The sequence below is a fragment of the Oryx dammah genome, unplaced genomic scaffold (genome assembly GCF_014754425.2).
Source record: "Oryx dammah isolate SB20612 unplaced genomic scaffold, SCBI_Odam_1.1 HiC_scaffold_15, whole genome shotgun sequence".
Lineage (NCBI taxonomy): Eukaryota > Metazoa > Chordata > Mammalia > Artiodactyla > Bovidae > Oryx > Oryx dammah.
The window spans coordinates 12005084-12021300 of NW_024070199.1; the positions used below are offsets into that span (position 1 = coordinate 12005084).

General features: G+C 40.4%; 1 protein-coding gene across 3 annotated transcripts in view; it reads left to right on the forward strand.

Annotated features, from left to right (window-relative positions):
• RAB30 (RAB30, member RAS oncogene family) overlaps positions 1–8041 on the forward strand; it is a 98614-nt gene extending 90573 nt beyond the window's left edge. For all 3 annotated transcript variants that reach the window (XM_040255602.1, XM_040255601.1, XM_040255603.1), the window contains one exon: positions 500–8041. In XM_040255602.1, coding sequence (XP_040111536.1) covers positions 500–750 — 251 coding nt within the window. In that variant the 3' untranslated portion in view covers positions 751–8041. The remainder of the gene's footprint in view (positions 1–499) is intronic.
• Positions 8042–16217: the final 8176 nt, after the last annotated feature.

Consider the following 16217-nt stretch of genomic DNA (forward strand, 5'->3'; position numbering starts at 1 on the left):
TTCTCTAGTTGTGGTGTGCGGGCTTCCCTTGTTGTGGAGCACGGGCTCTGGGGTGTGTGGGCTTCGTTAAGTGTGATGTGAGGGCTCAATAGCTATGGTGCGTGAGCTTAGATGCCCCACAGCATGTGGGATCTTCCTGGACCAGGGACCGAACTCATGTCCCCTGTGTTGGCAGGCAGATTCTTAACCCCGGACCACCAGGGACGTCCTTCCTTATTGCTTTTTCCCGTGGCACATAACTCCAGATAGCTATGGTCATAATGCTTTATTCAGCCAGTGCCCAGCTGATGGGCTTTTGGGTTGGTTCCAGTTCTTTGCCATTACAAATGGAACTGATATTTTAAAATAAACAACCCAGGAATCATAGTCCCATTTATTTCTCTTTACTTTCCGTCTGTCTGGTTTGACTTCAGATACGGAGGTGAATTGGATGTTTCCGAATCTGCAAAAAGGTCAAATGATAACCCTCTCTTTCTCTCTGATTTTACGGCTGTTTTAGGCAACAAGATTGATCTGGCTGAAAGGAGAGAGGTCTCCCAGCAGAGAGCCGAAGAATTCTCAGAAGCTCAGGACATGTATTATCTGGAGACCTCAGCGAAGGAATCCGATAACGTGGAGAAACTCTTCCTTGACTTGGCTTGCCGCCTCATCAGTGAAGCCAGGCAGAACACCCTGGTGAACAATGTATCCTCACCTTTACCTGGAGAAGGGAAAAGTATCAGCTATTTGACTTGTTGTAATTTCAACTAAAGGCTGAGGCAAGGTGAGGTGAGAGGAATCCACAGCTGCCCTGATGGGCCACCAGTTGCTGGGGAGACCTGGCGATGATTGTGGCTCCCACTCTGGGACCTTCTGACTCCTGTGGGCTCCCGAGCTTACAAAGCACGGTGGGCCAGGGCCTCGTCCGCAGGCCAGCATTCGCGGAACATATAATGGTTTCACCCTTTTTCAGTCTGGAGTCGGGTCAAGGAGAAAATTGCACTAGGCGCTCCATGACCTGCAGAGCATGTTGCTTTTGTTTTTTTAAACAAGCAAGTAAAATGCATTCCTGAACATGGTCCAGGGGGAAACGTACTGTAGGGACCCCTCCTGCACGTCAGTGGCTGCATGTGGGGGCTGCTCTTTAGGGCTCCTGGGGGCCCTGGTTTTCTTGTCTACCAGATAAACCAAAACCAGGAAGGCCAAGTCCTGTCTCTGTGGTGCGTGTGGATGACTCCATGGAGATTTTGACAAGTGTTATTTCTCTTTTTACCACGGGCACTTTCAAGAACTTTGGGATGTAACAGTGAGATGAAACCTTTACCCATGACAACAGTAACAATCATTGTTTTAATACTGTACACAAGCTCCATGATCCTTCTGGTGCTAATGATTCTGCTCTTTCACAGACCAAACATTTTAGTACATCGATGTCCTTACATACCTTACATAGAAATAAAAACAAAACAAAAATTAAGGGAAGTCCATGAATCAACTCTCTTTCTCGAAGTCTCATTACGACCTGTCCTAGGATAGATTTATTGGAAAAGAGAATGCTTTTCCTTTCCTCTTCCCCTCTGTCTCTACCATTTTCTTCTTCCATTCTCCCATCTTTCCTGACCCTCAAGTAAACGAAAAAGTTTGAAACATGAAAAAAATAAAGAGAGAATGGTTGACACCCCCATATAAGAGATTAGCTCTAAGACATTATGAGTAGTATGAAAAACCAGACCTGATCTGACCAAAATACTGTGGATTAATGGACTGCAGTGCGGAGTTCCAAGCAGAGCGCAGTCCTTGATAGCAAGTCTCGTCTTTTGCTTCCTGGTACTATCCATCTTGGACAGACCAACACTTAGGATTTTGTAGATGTTTTTAGTATGGTAAGTGAGAATTGCAGTGGATGAAAAGTCTCACGAACCATTTTTGTATCTGCAGTGATAACCTTAGAAAAAAATCTGCTTCTGGAAGCAGATGGAGTAGTCATTTGTCATCTCCTTGTAGTAATGTTACTCTCAGACTCATGACCATTCATTCTTTCCCATATCTTTTTCTTTTCCTCACTTTCTTTCCTGACTTTCCCCTTTTTACCTTATCCCTCTCCTCCCCACCCTCCCTTGTATGCATATGTTCCTGCAAATCTCCAATTCAGATGGAAATGTGTATGCCTTTACTTAGCCAATTTAAAAAACAGAACTCAAATGGAAGCCGTGATGCTGAATATGTGTTGCTGTTTCTTCAGTGCCATGCTTCCAATTTGTTCACGGATATAAATGCAAATTGGGAAAATGATTAAAGCTGTTTGCTGTTGATGCTGTCAGATGTTTCAGTAGCTTGCTGCTTAGCATAACTGAGGGATGAGTCATGGGATTAGGATATGATAGGTAATTCCACGGTTGTTGTAGATGGTGGCAGTCTTGGTCCTGATATGTTGATGTGTGAAAGCTATTGAATTTTTAAACAACGAGTCATGTACAGACACAATATTGGTGAAGCCTTTCTAGCATTTCTAGGGCAGGTTTCAGAGTGACCTGTCACTTGCACATGGGAACTGTACATATTGTTTAAGGGACTGATGCTATGGTTGGCTTCACCATGGTTGTCCTGATACTGTGGGTAAGAGAAAGGGATCCCAGAAGTTTGAGTTGCTTTTATTTCAGAATCTATCTCTATAGGAAAGAAAATCATTTTCATAAACACCAACCAAAATAATTTATCATGGTTGCCTTTCCCTCCCCATCTTCTTCATCAAGCCAGCAAATAAAAGGTATTCAGAAAAGTTGATCAAGATGAGCAGAAGAGCTCTTTTTACATGGTGAGGAAATGCCCTTAAGTTTAGGTCTCATTTAGAGCAAAATCCAAAGTCCCCAGTACATCATGACCCAACTTTGTTTTATAGCAGCAAGTATGTTGAAAATAAAGTTGCTTTATGAAATAGAGGCTAGAATGCTGTTAGATTGGACATAATAGTTGTAAAATAGCAGGCTGTAGGGCCACTGTTGCATTCTGAGATTATTTCCTAGGGAACAGTCTCCTTTATCTACTCTTGGCTGAACTTTAAGGCGATTAGAAGGCTCTGCTCTTGGCCCCTTTCCTCCTTTATTCCTTGCAGCCTTTCTGTACTTAACACTCGCCACATCAGCAGGGACATATGAGAACGTAGGGCTTTGTTTCTTTTTTTTCCCCTCTCTTAGCTGTATGAATTCTAGGTTAGGCCTTATGGACACTTGTTCCCTGATGTATCTCAAGTTTGAGAACAAGCCCTGACAATATTGTAGGTGCTCAATAAATATTAGTTGAATAAACAACTTAGTGCCAAGAGGAGCTTTTCTGGTTAAACAGAAATTTCTCAAATAGAACTTGAGAAAGGACACTATTTAAATATGGTCATCTTAACCCAGGCCAGGTCCTAAATGTGTTGATTTGTCTATTAGTTGCTATTGCCTTGGTCATATTTGCTAAGATGAGCCTTCTTAAATGAAAATGAATTCTCATTTAATGATGGATGAAAAAGAGAGTTGTGTTCTCATAGTTCAGTTTGGCCTGATCTGATTCATGAGACCACCAGAGTCCATGTCCGCCTCCATTTTGGTATGATCCTTTTTTTTTTTTTTCCTTTAAATGAAGTTACTAAATATATGGCAAACTTTTTTCTGTTTACAACACATCATAATCATGTCATAGAGCCAGATCTGGAGAATCTGTGAAATCATATAGTTTACTCATATTAATGATATTATGGCTCTGTATAGGCTGTATCCTCAAAGGATTTTATGCTTTGTCCTTTACCTATGCAAGGCTTTTTAGTCCTCCATGTGTTTTGTTAGAGCTATTAAATTATAGTCACATTTAAGTTTGATTATATATAGCCAGTTATCCTTCTGTGGATTGCTTAGAGTAGGCCATTAGCTTTCCCTGGCCTTTTCTTCTTCTTTTTTTTTTTTAAGTTGTTTCATGTTAGCACCTCTAAGTAAAGAGGCAAGAAAATAAATAAAAGTGAAAATGAAATGGATTGACAGTGTGTTAGTTTCTGAGTTACAGTTTGGTAAGAGAGGCAAAAGCCATTGGCCAAAATAAGATACTTGGATTAGGGCTATTTAAGCAATTTAGACTTGTTGGAGAGAAGAGGCAGTATTTAACCAAGGACTGGATTCTTCTTTCCTCTTCTGTTTATGAATATATGTCTTTGGAGGACACTGGTGACTTCCAGTGTTAGATAATGATTTGCCTCATTTACCCTTTAAACTATCCCATAATTCTTCCAGATCCACTATCAAATTTCAGTTAATGAATCTTTCTGAGTAAATACCAGTTGCAAATGATTTTGAATTGGTCCTCTGACTAAAATGAAAACTTATTCTTCCTTTTTAAATAATCTACATGAATGGGATCATATTATAGTCAGAAAAAAAAGCTAGTTTTTTCCATGTATCAAACCAACAGCTCTAAAGATAGACATTGTCCATTTCTCAATCCTGCAAAACTCTGTGTATTTCATAATCATAAGTACTTTAAGGATCACTGCCCTGTTAGCCTCTGAAAGAGCTCTTCTAGGGTTTACCCTTTGTTTTTTTTCTAGAAGTTTTTAGGTTTTTTTTTTTTTTCAACTTCAACTGGTTATTTATTCTCTTCAACCATGGCCCTGACAGATGTGTTTTAGTGCAACTAATACTCTTGAGACTTAACTAGAAAATGAAAAGCACTGAAAAAACATGTTACCCTTCTGACAAAATGTACTCTACATAAGCAGTATGGTTAAACACTAATTTGGGGCTAAGAAAAGGATGTGCTTTGTGTTTTTTTTTTCCTTCTTCTTCTTGGGTTTCATATCTGTGACCTGAGCCTATTTGTGTTTGGAGGGAAAAATGATTTTCCTTAGATTCTCCAGACTGGGGAGAGAGCATACTGAACTGAGAAATTATCATCCCTTCCAATAGCTCATTAATTATAGTAATGTTAGAGCAGGGGAGACAACACTTCGTCTCCTTTCCTAAGCCCATGGGAACTTTGCAGTCATTTGGGGGAGCCATTGTTTAAAAACAAATTGAGATCAGCTATAGCCCAATACAGAATGTTTCTGGTGATTAAAAAAAAGAAACCAAATTGAGGCAAAGCAAAGATGGTGAAGGAGTTTTAGGTTTAAAACGTTTGAACAATATTTGTAGGATTTGGGGACGTTTAGCTTGGGAAAGAGAGGAATACAGTGGGTATATTAGAATAAGACCCTGGTTTGAAGGGGTGGAATAAGACCCACTGAATAGAGGTCACAGGGCCATGGACTTGAACTTCACATTAGAAAGAACTTTCTCAACGAGTTGGTTCCCCATGGAAGGGGCTGCCTCTGTCAAGCAAAGGCTCAATGAGAAACTTGGCAAAGATGGTGTGGAGAGGATCCCAGCACTTCTTGGGGTGGATGAGATGACGTATTAAAATTCTATTTCTAGCACTTTGCTCCTCATAACATGTTCATTAAATATCTGTTGACCCACAGCTAATAATTTTTTTAAGGTTTTGCTGTTCTGCCCAAAGTGCATGCCCCTCTCCAGGAAGGAGGTTGCTCACATGTCATTAGGTCGAGACTGGCCATTATACACTTAGGCTGGAATTGCTTTTTTTGGTCCATTCATTGATGTCTTGTTGAAATCACAAACTGGATCTTGAGTTAAAGATTAAAAATGTATTGTTTTAGTAGAAGTTGCGTGAACTGTTCCCTTCTCTAGGGGATTTTCCCAACCCAGGGATCGAACTCAGATCTCCTGAATTGCAGGCGATGGACTGATGGACTCTTTACCGTCTGAACCACCAGGGAAGCCCACATGAAATCATGGAATTATGTATCTGTCACTTGCCAAACATAGGCCATGCTCAGTTTTAGTGAATAGTTGCTATCTCCTCAGCGTTTCAGGATAAACCTTTTTAGCAGAGCAGAATCTTCAGTAAAAGATCCCATAAATATACAAACATGAAGTTTTACAGCTCCCATCACAGATGGGCTGGTGGTCACTGGCATGAAGCAGTCCCCAAGATTGATCTTGGAAAAATCTCAAATGATGTTTGGTCAGTTTGTTTGATTCTTTTGAAAAAACATGATCTGAAAATGGTTTTAAAAGAATGGAGACCAAGTTGCTTCATGTAGAAAGTAACAACATATAGATCTTTGATTTGAAAATCAGAGATAATTATAAGCAATATTTACTAATAAAGCCCATGACTCTAATGATTCTACCTATAAAATAGCTTGCATCCTTACAAGGCTGGTAGATGGCTCTTTATTGGTCTTCTTAAACAAAAGTCATTGGTCTTGCATCACTATGGTGAGAAACACTTGAGTTTGGGTGAGACTTTCTTTGATTCCTTTGGATGAGAAATCAGAGCACAAAAGCTAGCCTCCTCTTTAATTGACTGTGTGATGTGTATGAGTCAAAATTTTACTTTTCCACTGAGTTAAAGCAAAATTTTTAGAGGTGTTGTGTTCTAGTTCCTGATGGAATCCTTGGTGGGTTGTGACTTTGACACATCAGGGAGGTGTGATGTCGGGAGGTGATTAGAAGAAGGAACACTAGGCTAGGGGTGAGGAGTCCTAGAATCCCCTTGAATTAGCTGTAACATTATGCAAAGCACAATCTCTTGAGCATCCGTTTCCTCATCTACCAGATAGACTAATAGTAATATACCTGTCAGGATTATTGTGAAGATTAGATAAATTGAAAGTACTGAACTTGGTAAACAGTAAGCACCCAAATATTTGTTCTTTTCTCCTTGGTGAAGAGCAGACTTTGGATGGTTTGATTACGAGTATGGATCCTCTGAGCAAAACAAGGAGCCCTCCTGACTTCAGAAAAACAAAAATGAAAACTCCGTTTCTGAAAGAGCCTTAAAAGAAAGTCATGTATTTAATCCATTTTTCTGCCTTAGTGCATAGCTGTTACCCAAGAGACTCCACTTCTTTACCTACTTCAAGAAAGGTATTCTCTCTCTTCCAATGGGCAGTTCCAGGGTTGTAAACTCATTATCAGGAAACTTAACCTTATTACTGAAATACCTCACAGTGCAATTTGAACCTCTTTCTTCTTGATCCCATCCTCCATGAGAAGAAAAATTGGTTGATCTTGTCTTCTTTTTAAAGGGTCATGTTTGCCATTTAGTATTACCCTTTTGCCTGTTAAAAAAAAAACTGACAGAGAAAGCTCATTAAGGTGATAATTATTATCCCCTTGGGGAATGTCAGGATTCTTATTGATAGCGATCAGATTTCGATCACAATCACTGTTGTAACTCTTCAGTTAGTCCATATTTTCTTCTTTAGTTAACATATTATTGATAACCAAGTGTGCTTCTGAAGACTTATTCTGGTGGTGTGGCTCTCATTTTCTCCTCTTGGTAAAAGTGGAGTCATGAATCCCAGCTTTTGTCAACTACTTTTAGAATGTAATTTCATATATGACATAATTTGAGGGACATAATTACCAACACCTAATATTAGCAGGGTTTCTTGCCTTTTTTTACATTCTGAATTAAAAATCAGAATACCAAATGCCTAATAAAGCAAAAATTCTTGCACAGAATAGCAAAAGGTAAGAATCTGGTCTGCTAGAATAATTTGTCACTAGTTGGTTGAATGGTGCAGAGCTTTTGTTTAAAGTTACACAGTTATGCCTGGATTAAATAACAGTAGCAAAACTTGAGAAGCCCTCTGAAAAACAGCTGCTAAACATACTGCTTTCTGGAAAGTAATCATTAAGAATAAATATTCTCTTGTTCTATACAATTGCCGAATGTTAGTGGAAATTTCTTGTAGGCTACTTGAAAGTCAGTTGATTTATTAAAAAAAAATTTGTGTGTGAATCCTTTTATTCCTTTAGGGCATTTTGGGGCTTTTGTGTTCCTGTTGTAGAAAATTTCAAATGACTGGAATGCTGGCTTCTAATTTCTGCTCACTGAAGTGGCCTCTAGGCATATCAGATGGTTGGGGCCTCTTTGATGATCTGAAGGGAGCTACTTAAATACACTTACATAAAGTGTGTGAATAAAATTGCTGTTTTCAGCAAACAAACAAAAACACTTTTGATTAAAATTTCAGATAATAAAGGGTTAAGAAGAGATTTTTTTCATAATCTAAAGGGAAAACGGATGCCCCATATATATTGTTGCATACATTTTAATGCATGACTTTTAGTATAGGGATGAAATAAAATATAAAGTATATAATTCTGGAGGTCTTCTCAGCAGCTAGTTAAAATATTTAGATAAGCTGTTTTATGAAGACTTAGAAAATCCCTAGTTTCCCTTTCTATATCTCCATTGAAATGGATCTTTAACATAAACATAGTTGTAACCAACAAACATAAACAAACTTGTTCATCATGGAATCTTATGAACTCAGCTCTTTATTGGTTATCGGTTTTAAGCATAGGCTCTCAATAATATCTAAATACATCAATATATAAAATCTAACTATTAGCTTCAACACAAGCAAAATACTTGATTTTAAATGTTAATATGCAGATATTAACGGTATGCTGTATCATGTCTTCTGTGTTCATGTATTCCTTTTTAATAAAATGCCTGTTAGAAGTATAAGCTGATGATGATGTGAGTGCAATTATCTGAAAACATTTTGTAGAAAGGTGCTTGTCTGAACACTTTAATCCACATTAAAAAGTGGTAGAGGGAGCAGGAATCTGACAAGATATTTTAAAATGAAGTTGCATTTCTCTTTTCAAAATGCAGACATAATTCGTACATCATGTAATTTACCCCTGTAAAGTGTATAATTCAGTGTTTTTTGGTATTTTCACAAAGTTGTGCAACCATCACCATTCTTTGACTCCAGAACATTTTCATCATCTCCCAAAGAAATTCTGTACCCATTAGCAATCACTCTTCCTGATTCCCCATCAACCTCTCACAACCACTAATCTATTTTGTTGCTACAGACTTGCCTATCCTGGGCATTCCATATAAATAGAATCATACAATATGTACTCTTTTGTGTCTGGCTTCTTTCACTTAGCATAATGTTTTTAAGTTTCATGTTGTACCAAGTATCATGTTGTAGCATGAGTTAATACATTTTTTATGGCTAAATAATATCCCATTGTATGTATACACATACCACATTTTACTTGTCCAGCAGTTGATGGACATTTGGGTTGTTTTTGCTTTTTGGCTATTATAAATAACGCTGCTATATATATGTGTGTGTGTGTATATATATATTTGTGTACAACTTTTCTGTCTGGGGATATGTTTTCATGTCTCTTAAAATTTAAGCAATTAGTCTAGCAAATCAAGTCACTTGTGTTCATTTAAGCAGAGCTTAAAATCCTTAGAGAATGCAACTTAGATCAGTTGGTCAATTAGGAGACTCTTGAATAATGGCTGACACACTACTGTGTCTATAAGAATTTTTCTATGAGGCCATCATTTACATATGATAATCAATGTCATGAAGACTGCTTCAGTCTTGTGCAAATTGGGTTTTCATCACATGGAGAATTTCGTGGGAAAGGACGGCTACGAATCATACCGGAGAGCAGCACTCAATCTTCAAGGATTCAGTGAAAGAGCACTTTTAATATACAATTCCTTTATGAATATCGACTGTCTTTCAAAGTGTGGATTTTCCTTCTTGAAAAAACATTGTCAAATTGCCAAACCACTTGAGTGTCCATTGTAGCTTTGGTTTTTATTATAAGAAATAATTCATACTGAGAGTAAAAAGAATGTATTTTGTGTGCAAAGGATGAATGTATTAATAACTTTTTATTTGTAACAGAATTTTTTTAAAAAGATGAATGGAAATTGCTTTCCCATGTACTTGTAAATAAATAAACATTTCTTGTTGCCCACATTTGGACTATCATATGCCATCAAACAATGAAAAAACAAACCAGTTTTAAGTACACTAATGTCTTCCAGCATGACACAGAATGTGCTATGGATCTGGGATCTGAAGACTTGAGTTTGAATGTCAATTTTCTAACGAGTTAACTTTAGACAAATTTTTTGCACTATGGATTTCTTCCCTGTAAAATAAGAGGCTGTATTGAATAATCTTTAAGGCCTTCTCCAAATATAATATTAAATAAGCTTCCTAGGCTGTATTCAGGATGGGAAAATTATAAGCTAATTATAGCTAATGATTGAGAAGACAATGACAACCCACTCCAGTACTCTTGCCTAGAAAATCCCATGGACAGAGGAGCCTGGTGGGCTGCAGTCCGTGGGGTTGCGAAGAGTTGGACACAACTGAGCGACTTCACTTTCACTTTTCACTTTCATACATTGGAGAAGGAAATGGCAACCCACTCCAGTGTTCTTGCATGGAGAATCCCAGCGATGGGGGAGCCGGTGGGCTGCGGTCTATGGGGTTGCACAGAGTCGGACATGACAGAAGCAACTCAGCAGCAGCAGCAGCATTGCTAATGATGAGAAAATGCTTTCAGTTGAGTTCATTTCAGTTGCTCAGTCGTATCCAGCTCTTTGTGACCCCATGGACTGCAAAACACCAGGCTTCCCTGTCCATCACCAACTCCCATAACTTACTCAAACTCATGTCCATCAAGTCGGTGATATCATCCAACCATCTCATCCTCTGTCGTCCCCTTCTCCCACCTTCAATCTTTCCCACCATCAGAACTGCCAGTGAGTTAGTTCTTGGCATCAGATGGCCAAAGCACTGGAGTTTCAGCTTCAGCATCAGTCCTTTGAATGTGTATTCAGGATTGATTTCCTTAAGGATGGACTGGTTGGATCTCCTTGCTGTCCAAGGGACTCTAAACAGTCTCCAACACCACAGTTCAAAAGCATCAATTCTTTGGCACTCAGCTTTTTTTATAGTCCAGCTCACATCCATACATGACTACTAGAAAAACCGTAGCTTTGACTAGACGGACCTTTGTTGGCAAAGTAATGTCTCTGCTTTTTAATATGTTGTCTAGGTTGATCATAGCTTTTCTTCCAAGGTGCAAGCATCTTTTAATTTCTTGGCTGCAGTCACCATCTGCAGTGATTTTGGAGCCCAGGAAAATAAAGTCTCTCACTGTTTCCATAGCTATTTGCCATGAAGTGATGCAACTGGATGCCATGATCTTAGTTTTCTGAATGTTGAGTTTTAAGCCAGCTTTTTCAGTCTCCTCTTTCACTTTCATCAAGAGGATCTTCAGTTCTTCACTTTCTTCCATAAGGGTGGTGTCATATCTGAGGTTATTGGTATTTCTCCCAGCAATCTTGATTCCTGCTTGTGCCTCATCTTGTCCAGCATTTCTCATGGTGTATTCTGCATATAAGTTAAATAAGAAGGGTGACAAAATACAGCCTTGATGTATTCCTTTCCAAATTTGGAACCTGTCTGTTGTTCCATGTCCAGTTCTAACTTGACCTGCTTCTTGACTTGCATACAGATTTCTCAGGAGGCAGGTCAGGTGGTCTGGCATTTCCATCTCTTGAAGAATTCTCCACAGTTTGTTGTGATCCACACAGTCAAAGGCTTTGGTATAGTCAATAAAGCAGAAGTAGATGTTTTTCTGGAACTCACTAGCTTTTTCAATGATATAACGGATGTTGGCAATTTGATCTCTGGTTCCTCTGCCTTTTCTAAATCCACCTTGAACATCAGAAAGTTCACGTTTCATGTACTGTTGAAGCCTCGCTTGGAGAATTTTGAGCATTACTTTAGTAGCGTGTGAGATGAGTGCAATTGTGCAGTAGCTTGAGCATTCTTTGGTATTGCCTTTCTTTGGGATTAGAATGAAAACTGACCTTTTCCAGTCCTGTGGCCATTGCTGAGTTTTCCAAATTTGCTGGCATATTGAGCACAACACTTTCACGGCATCATCTTTTAGGATTTGAAATAGCTCAACTGGAATTCCATCACCTCCAGTAGCTTTGTTCATAGTGTTGCTTCCTGCTGCTGCTGCTGCTAAGTTGCTTCAGTCGAGTCCGACTCTGTGTGACCCCATAGACGGCAGCCCACCAGGCTTCCCCATCCCTGGGATTCTCCAGGCAAGAACACTGGAGTGGGTTGCCATTTCCTTCTCCAAAGCATGAAAGTGAAAAGTGAAAGTGAAGTCTCTCAGTCGTGTCTGACTCTTAGCAACCCCATGGGCTGCAGCCCACCAGGCTCCTCTGTCCATGCGATTTTCCAGGCAAGAGTACTGGAGTGGGGTGCCATTGCCTTCTCCGAGGCCCACTTAACTTCGCATTCCAGGATGTCTGGCTCTAGATGAGTGATCACATCATCGTGATTATCTGGGTCATGAAGATATTTTTTGCATAGTTCTTTTGTGTATTCTTGCCACCTCTTAATATCATCTGCTTCTGTTAGGTCCATAGCGTTTCTGTCCTTTATTGTGCCCATCTTTGCATGAAATGTTCCCTTGGTATCTCTAGTTTTCTTGAAAAGATCTCTAGTCTTTCCCATTCTATTCTATTCCTCTATTTCTTTGCACTGATCACTGAGGAAGGCTTTCTTTTCTCTCCTTGGTATTCTTTGAAACTCAGTATTCAAATGGGTATATCTTTCCTCTTCTCCTTTGCCATTCACTTCTCTTCTTTTCATAGCTATTTGTAAGGCCTCCTCAGACAACAATTTTACCTTTTTGCATTTCTTTTTCTTGTGGATGGTCTTGATCCCTGCATCCTGTACAATGTCATGAACCTCCATCCATAGTTCTTCAGGTACTCTGTCTGTCAGATCTAATCCCTCGAATCTATTTGTCGCTTCCACTGTATGATCGTAAGAGATTTGATTTAGGTCATACCTGAATGGTCTAGTGGTTTTTTCTACTCTTCAATTTAAGTCTGAATTTCATAATAAGGAGATCATGATCTGAGCCACAGTCAGCTCCCAGTCTTGTTTTTGCTGACTGTATAGAGCTTCTCCATCTTTGGCTGCAAAGAGTATAATCAATCTGATTTTGGTGTTGACCATCTGGTGATGTCCATGTGTAGAGTCTTCTCTTGTGTTGTTGGAAGAGGGTGTTTGCTATGACCAGTGCATTCTCTTGGCAAAACTCTATTAGCCTTTGCCCTGCTTCATTCCATACTCCAAGGCCAAATTTGCCTGTTACTCCAGGTGTTTCTTGAGTTCCTACTTTTGCATTCCAGTCCCCTATAGTGAAAAGGACATCTTTTTTGTGTGTTAGTTCTAAAAGGTCTTGTAGGTCTTCATAGAACTGTTCAACTTCAGCTTCTTCAGCATTACTGGTTGGGGTGTAGACTTGGATTACCATGATGTTGAATGGTTTGCCTTGGAAATGAACAGAGATCATTCTGTTGTTTTTGAGATTGCATCCAAGTACCTCATTTCAGGCTCTTTTGTTGACTATGACGACTACTCCATTTCTTCTGTGGGGAAGGTATTCTTGCCCACAGTTGCTGCTGCTACTGCTGCTAAGTTGCTTCAGTCGTGTCTGACTCTGTGGGACCCCATAGACGGCAGCCCACGAGGCTCCACCATCCCTGGGATTCTCCAGGCAAGAACACTGGAGTGGGTTGCCATTTCCTTCTCCAATGCATGAAAGTGAAAAGTGAAAGTGAAGTCACCGAGTCGTATCCAACTCTTAGTGACCCCATGGACTGCAGCCCACCAGGCTCCTCTGTCCATGGGATTTTCCAGGCAAGAGTACTGGAGTGGGGTGCCATTGCTAATGGTCTTCTGAGTTAAATCGCCCATTCCAGTCCATTTTAGTTCACTGATTCCTAGAATGTCGATGTTTACTCTTGCTGTCTCCTGTTTGACCACTTCCAATTTGCCTTGATTCATGGGCCTAACATTCCAGGTTCCTATGCAATATTGCTCTTTACAGCATCGGACTTTACTTCCATCACCAGTCACATCCACAAGTGGGTGTTGTTTTTGCTTTGGCTCTGTCTCTTCATTCTTTCTGGAGTTATTTCTCCACTGATCTCCAGTAGCATATTTGGCACCTATGGACCTGGGGAGGTCATCTTTCAGTGTCCCATCTTTTTGCCTTTTCATACTGTTCATGGGGTTCTCAAGGCAAGAAAACTGAAGTGGTTTGCTATTCTCTTCTCCAGTGGACCATGTTTTGTCAGAACTCTCCACCATGACCTGTCCATCTTGGGTGGCCCCACAGGGCATGGCTCACAGTTTCATTGAGTTAGACAAAGCTATGGTCCATGTGATCAGATGGGTTAGTTTTCTGTGATTGTGGTTTTCATTCTGTCTGCCCTCTGATGGAGAAGGATAAGAGGCTTATGGAAGCTTCCTGATGGGAGAGACTGACTGAGGGGAAAACTAGGTCTTGTTCTGATAGGCGGGGCCATGCTCAGTAAATCTTTAATCCAATTTTCTGTTGATGGGTGGGGTTGTGTTTCCTCCCTGTTATTTGACCTGAGGCCAAACTATGGTGGAGGTGATGAAGATAATGGCGACCTCCTTCAAATGGTCCCATGTATGCACTGCTGCACTCATTGCCCCAACCCTGCAGCAGGCCCCCACCCACACCTCCGCCAGAGACTTCTGGACATTTACAGGCAAGTCTGGGTCAGTCTCTTGTGGGGTCACCGGTGCACACAAGGTGTTGTTTGTGCCCTCCAAGAGTCTTATTTCCCCAGTCCAGTGTAAGTTCTGGCGGCCCTATGGTGGGGCTAATGGCGACCTCCTCCAAGAGGGCTTATGCCATACCAAGGTCTGCTGCACCCAGAGCCCTGCCCCTGCAGCAGTCCACTGCTGACCCGTACCTCCGCAGGAGACACTCATACACAGTTCTGGCTCAGTCTCTGTTGGGTATCTGGGTCCTGGTGCACACAGGGTTTGTTTCAGCCCTCTGAGCATCTCTGGTAGGTCCATACGTAAAACGTGATTTCACCCCTCCATCTTGCTGGGGCTTCTCTGCCCTTGGACATGGGGTATCTCCTCAAAGATGCTTTATCCTATCATATATTGGAAAGAGTATTACACTGAGAATTAGGAGTCAAATTCTAGTCCCAGCTGATACTGAGAAACCATATGGCTTTCAAGTCTTAATTTTCCCAACTACAAAATATGGACATGACATTAGATATTTTTAAGATTCCTTCCAGCTAAAACACATTATATGGTTCTATTTTTTAGAGATAGCATTTAAAACACTATCCTTCATAATTAGGAATGAGACTACTTACACATTACTAATGAGGCACTCATTCATTCACCCATTCATTCATTCAGCATTTATTGAGCAGGAAATGAACCCTAAATATTCATTGGAAGCACTGATGCTGAAGCTGAAGCTCCAATACTTTGGCCTCCTTATGCAAAGAGCCAACTCATTGCAAAAGACCCTGCTGCTGGGAAAGATTGAGGGCAGGAGGAGAAGGGGGTGATAGAAGATGAGATGGTTGGGTGGCATCATTGACTTAATGGACATGAGTTTGAGCAAACTCCAGGAGATAGTGAAGAACAGGGAAGCCTGGCATGGTACAGTTCGTGGAGTTGCAAAGAGTTGGACATGACTTAACAACTGAACACTACCAACAACATAGGGCAGATGCAAGAATCTACTTTTAGATGTCTCCCACCTCCACTGTGGGAGTCATTTACAGAATGAATTTGCACCTTTTCTTAAAATTCATCCCCACTTCAACACTTACTTCTCACTGTCTGCCTTGGGATATGCATCTGAGGGACAAATGTCCTGGATTAAGACTGAGTACAGTGGGTCATGGAGCATGGTCGAGTTAACAGGAAAACAAAGGAATAACACTATGACTCTGGGCTGTCTGGCATTCTAGCTGCAGTGAGTCAGGGTTACTTTCTAGTTGCAGTGCATGCACTTCTCACCGCAGTGGCTTCTCTTGTTGTGAAGCATGGGCTCAGTAGCTTTAGCTTGTGAGCTCTTAGAGAATGGGCTCAGTAGTTGTGGTACATGGGCTCAGTTGCTTTGTGACAGGTGGAATCTTCTCAGGCCAGGGATTGAACCTGTGTGCCCTGCATTGGCAGGCAGATTCTTAACCACTGGACCACCAGGGAAGTCCTAAGTATTCTATTATTATTTTGGCAATTTCATATGATTCTAATGTAACCCATTCAGTTGTAAACAGCAGAGACTGGGAGGCAAATACCACTAGCTGGAGGAGAGACTGACTCTTTTAAGTTTTTTGACTCTTTCTGCTTTTTGCCACTAAGGGAATTTTCACAAGTTTATTTCAACTTGCACATTGTTTTTTTCCATTAGTTAAATGGAACAAATTGCAAACTTGAATAGAATTTTTTTTTTAATTGTCTGGCT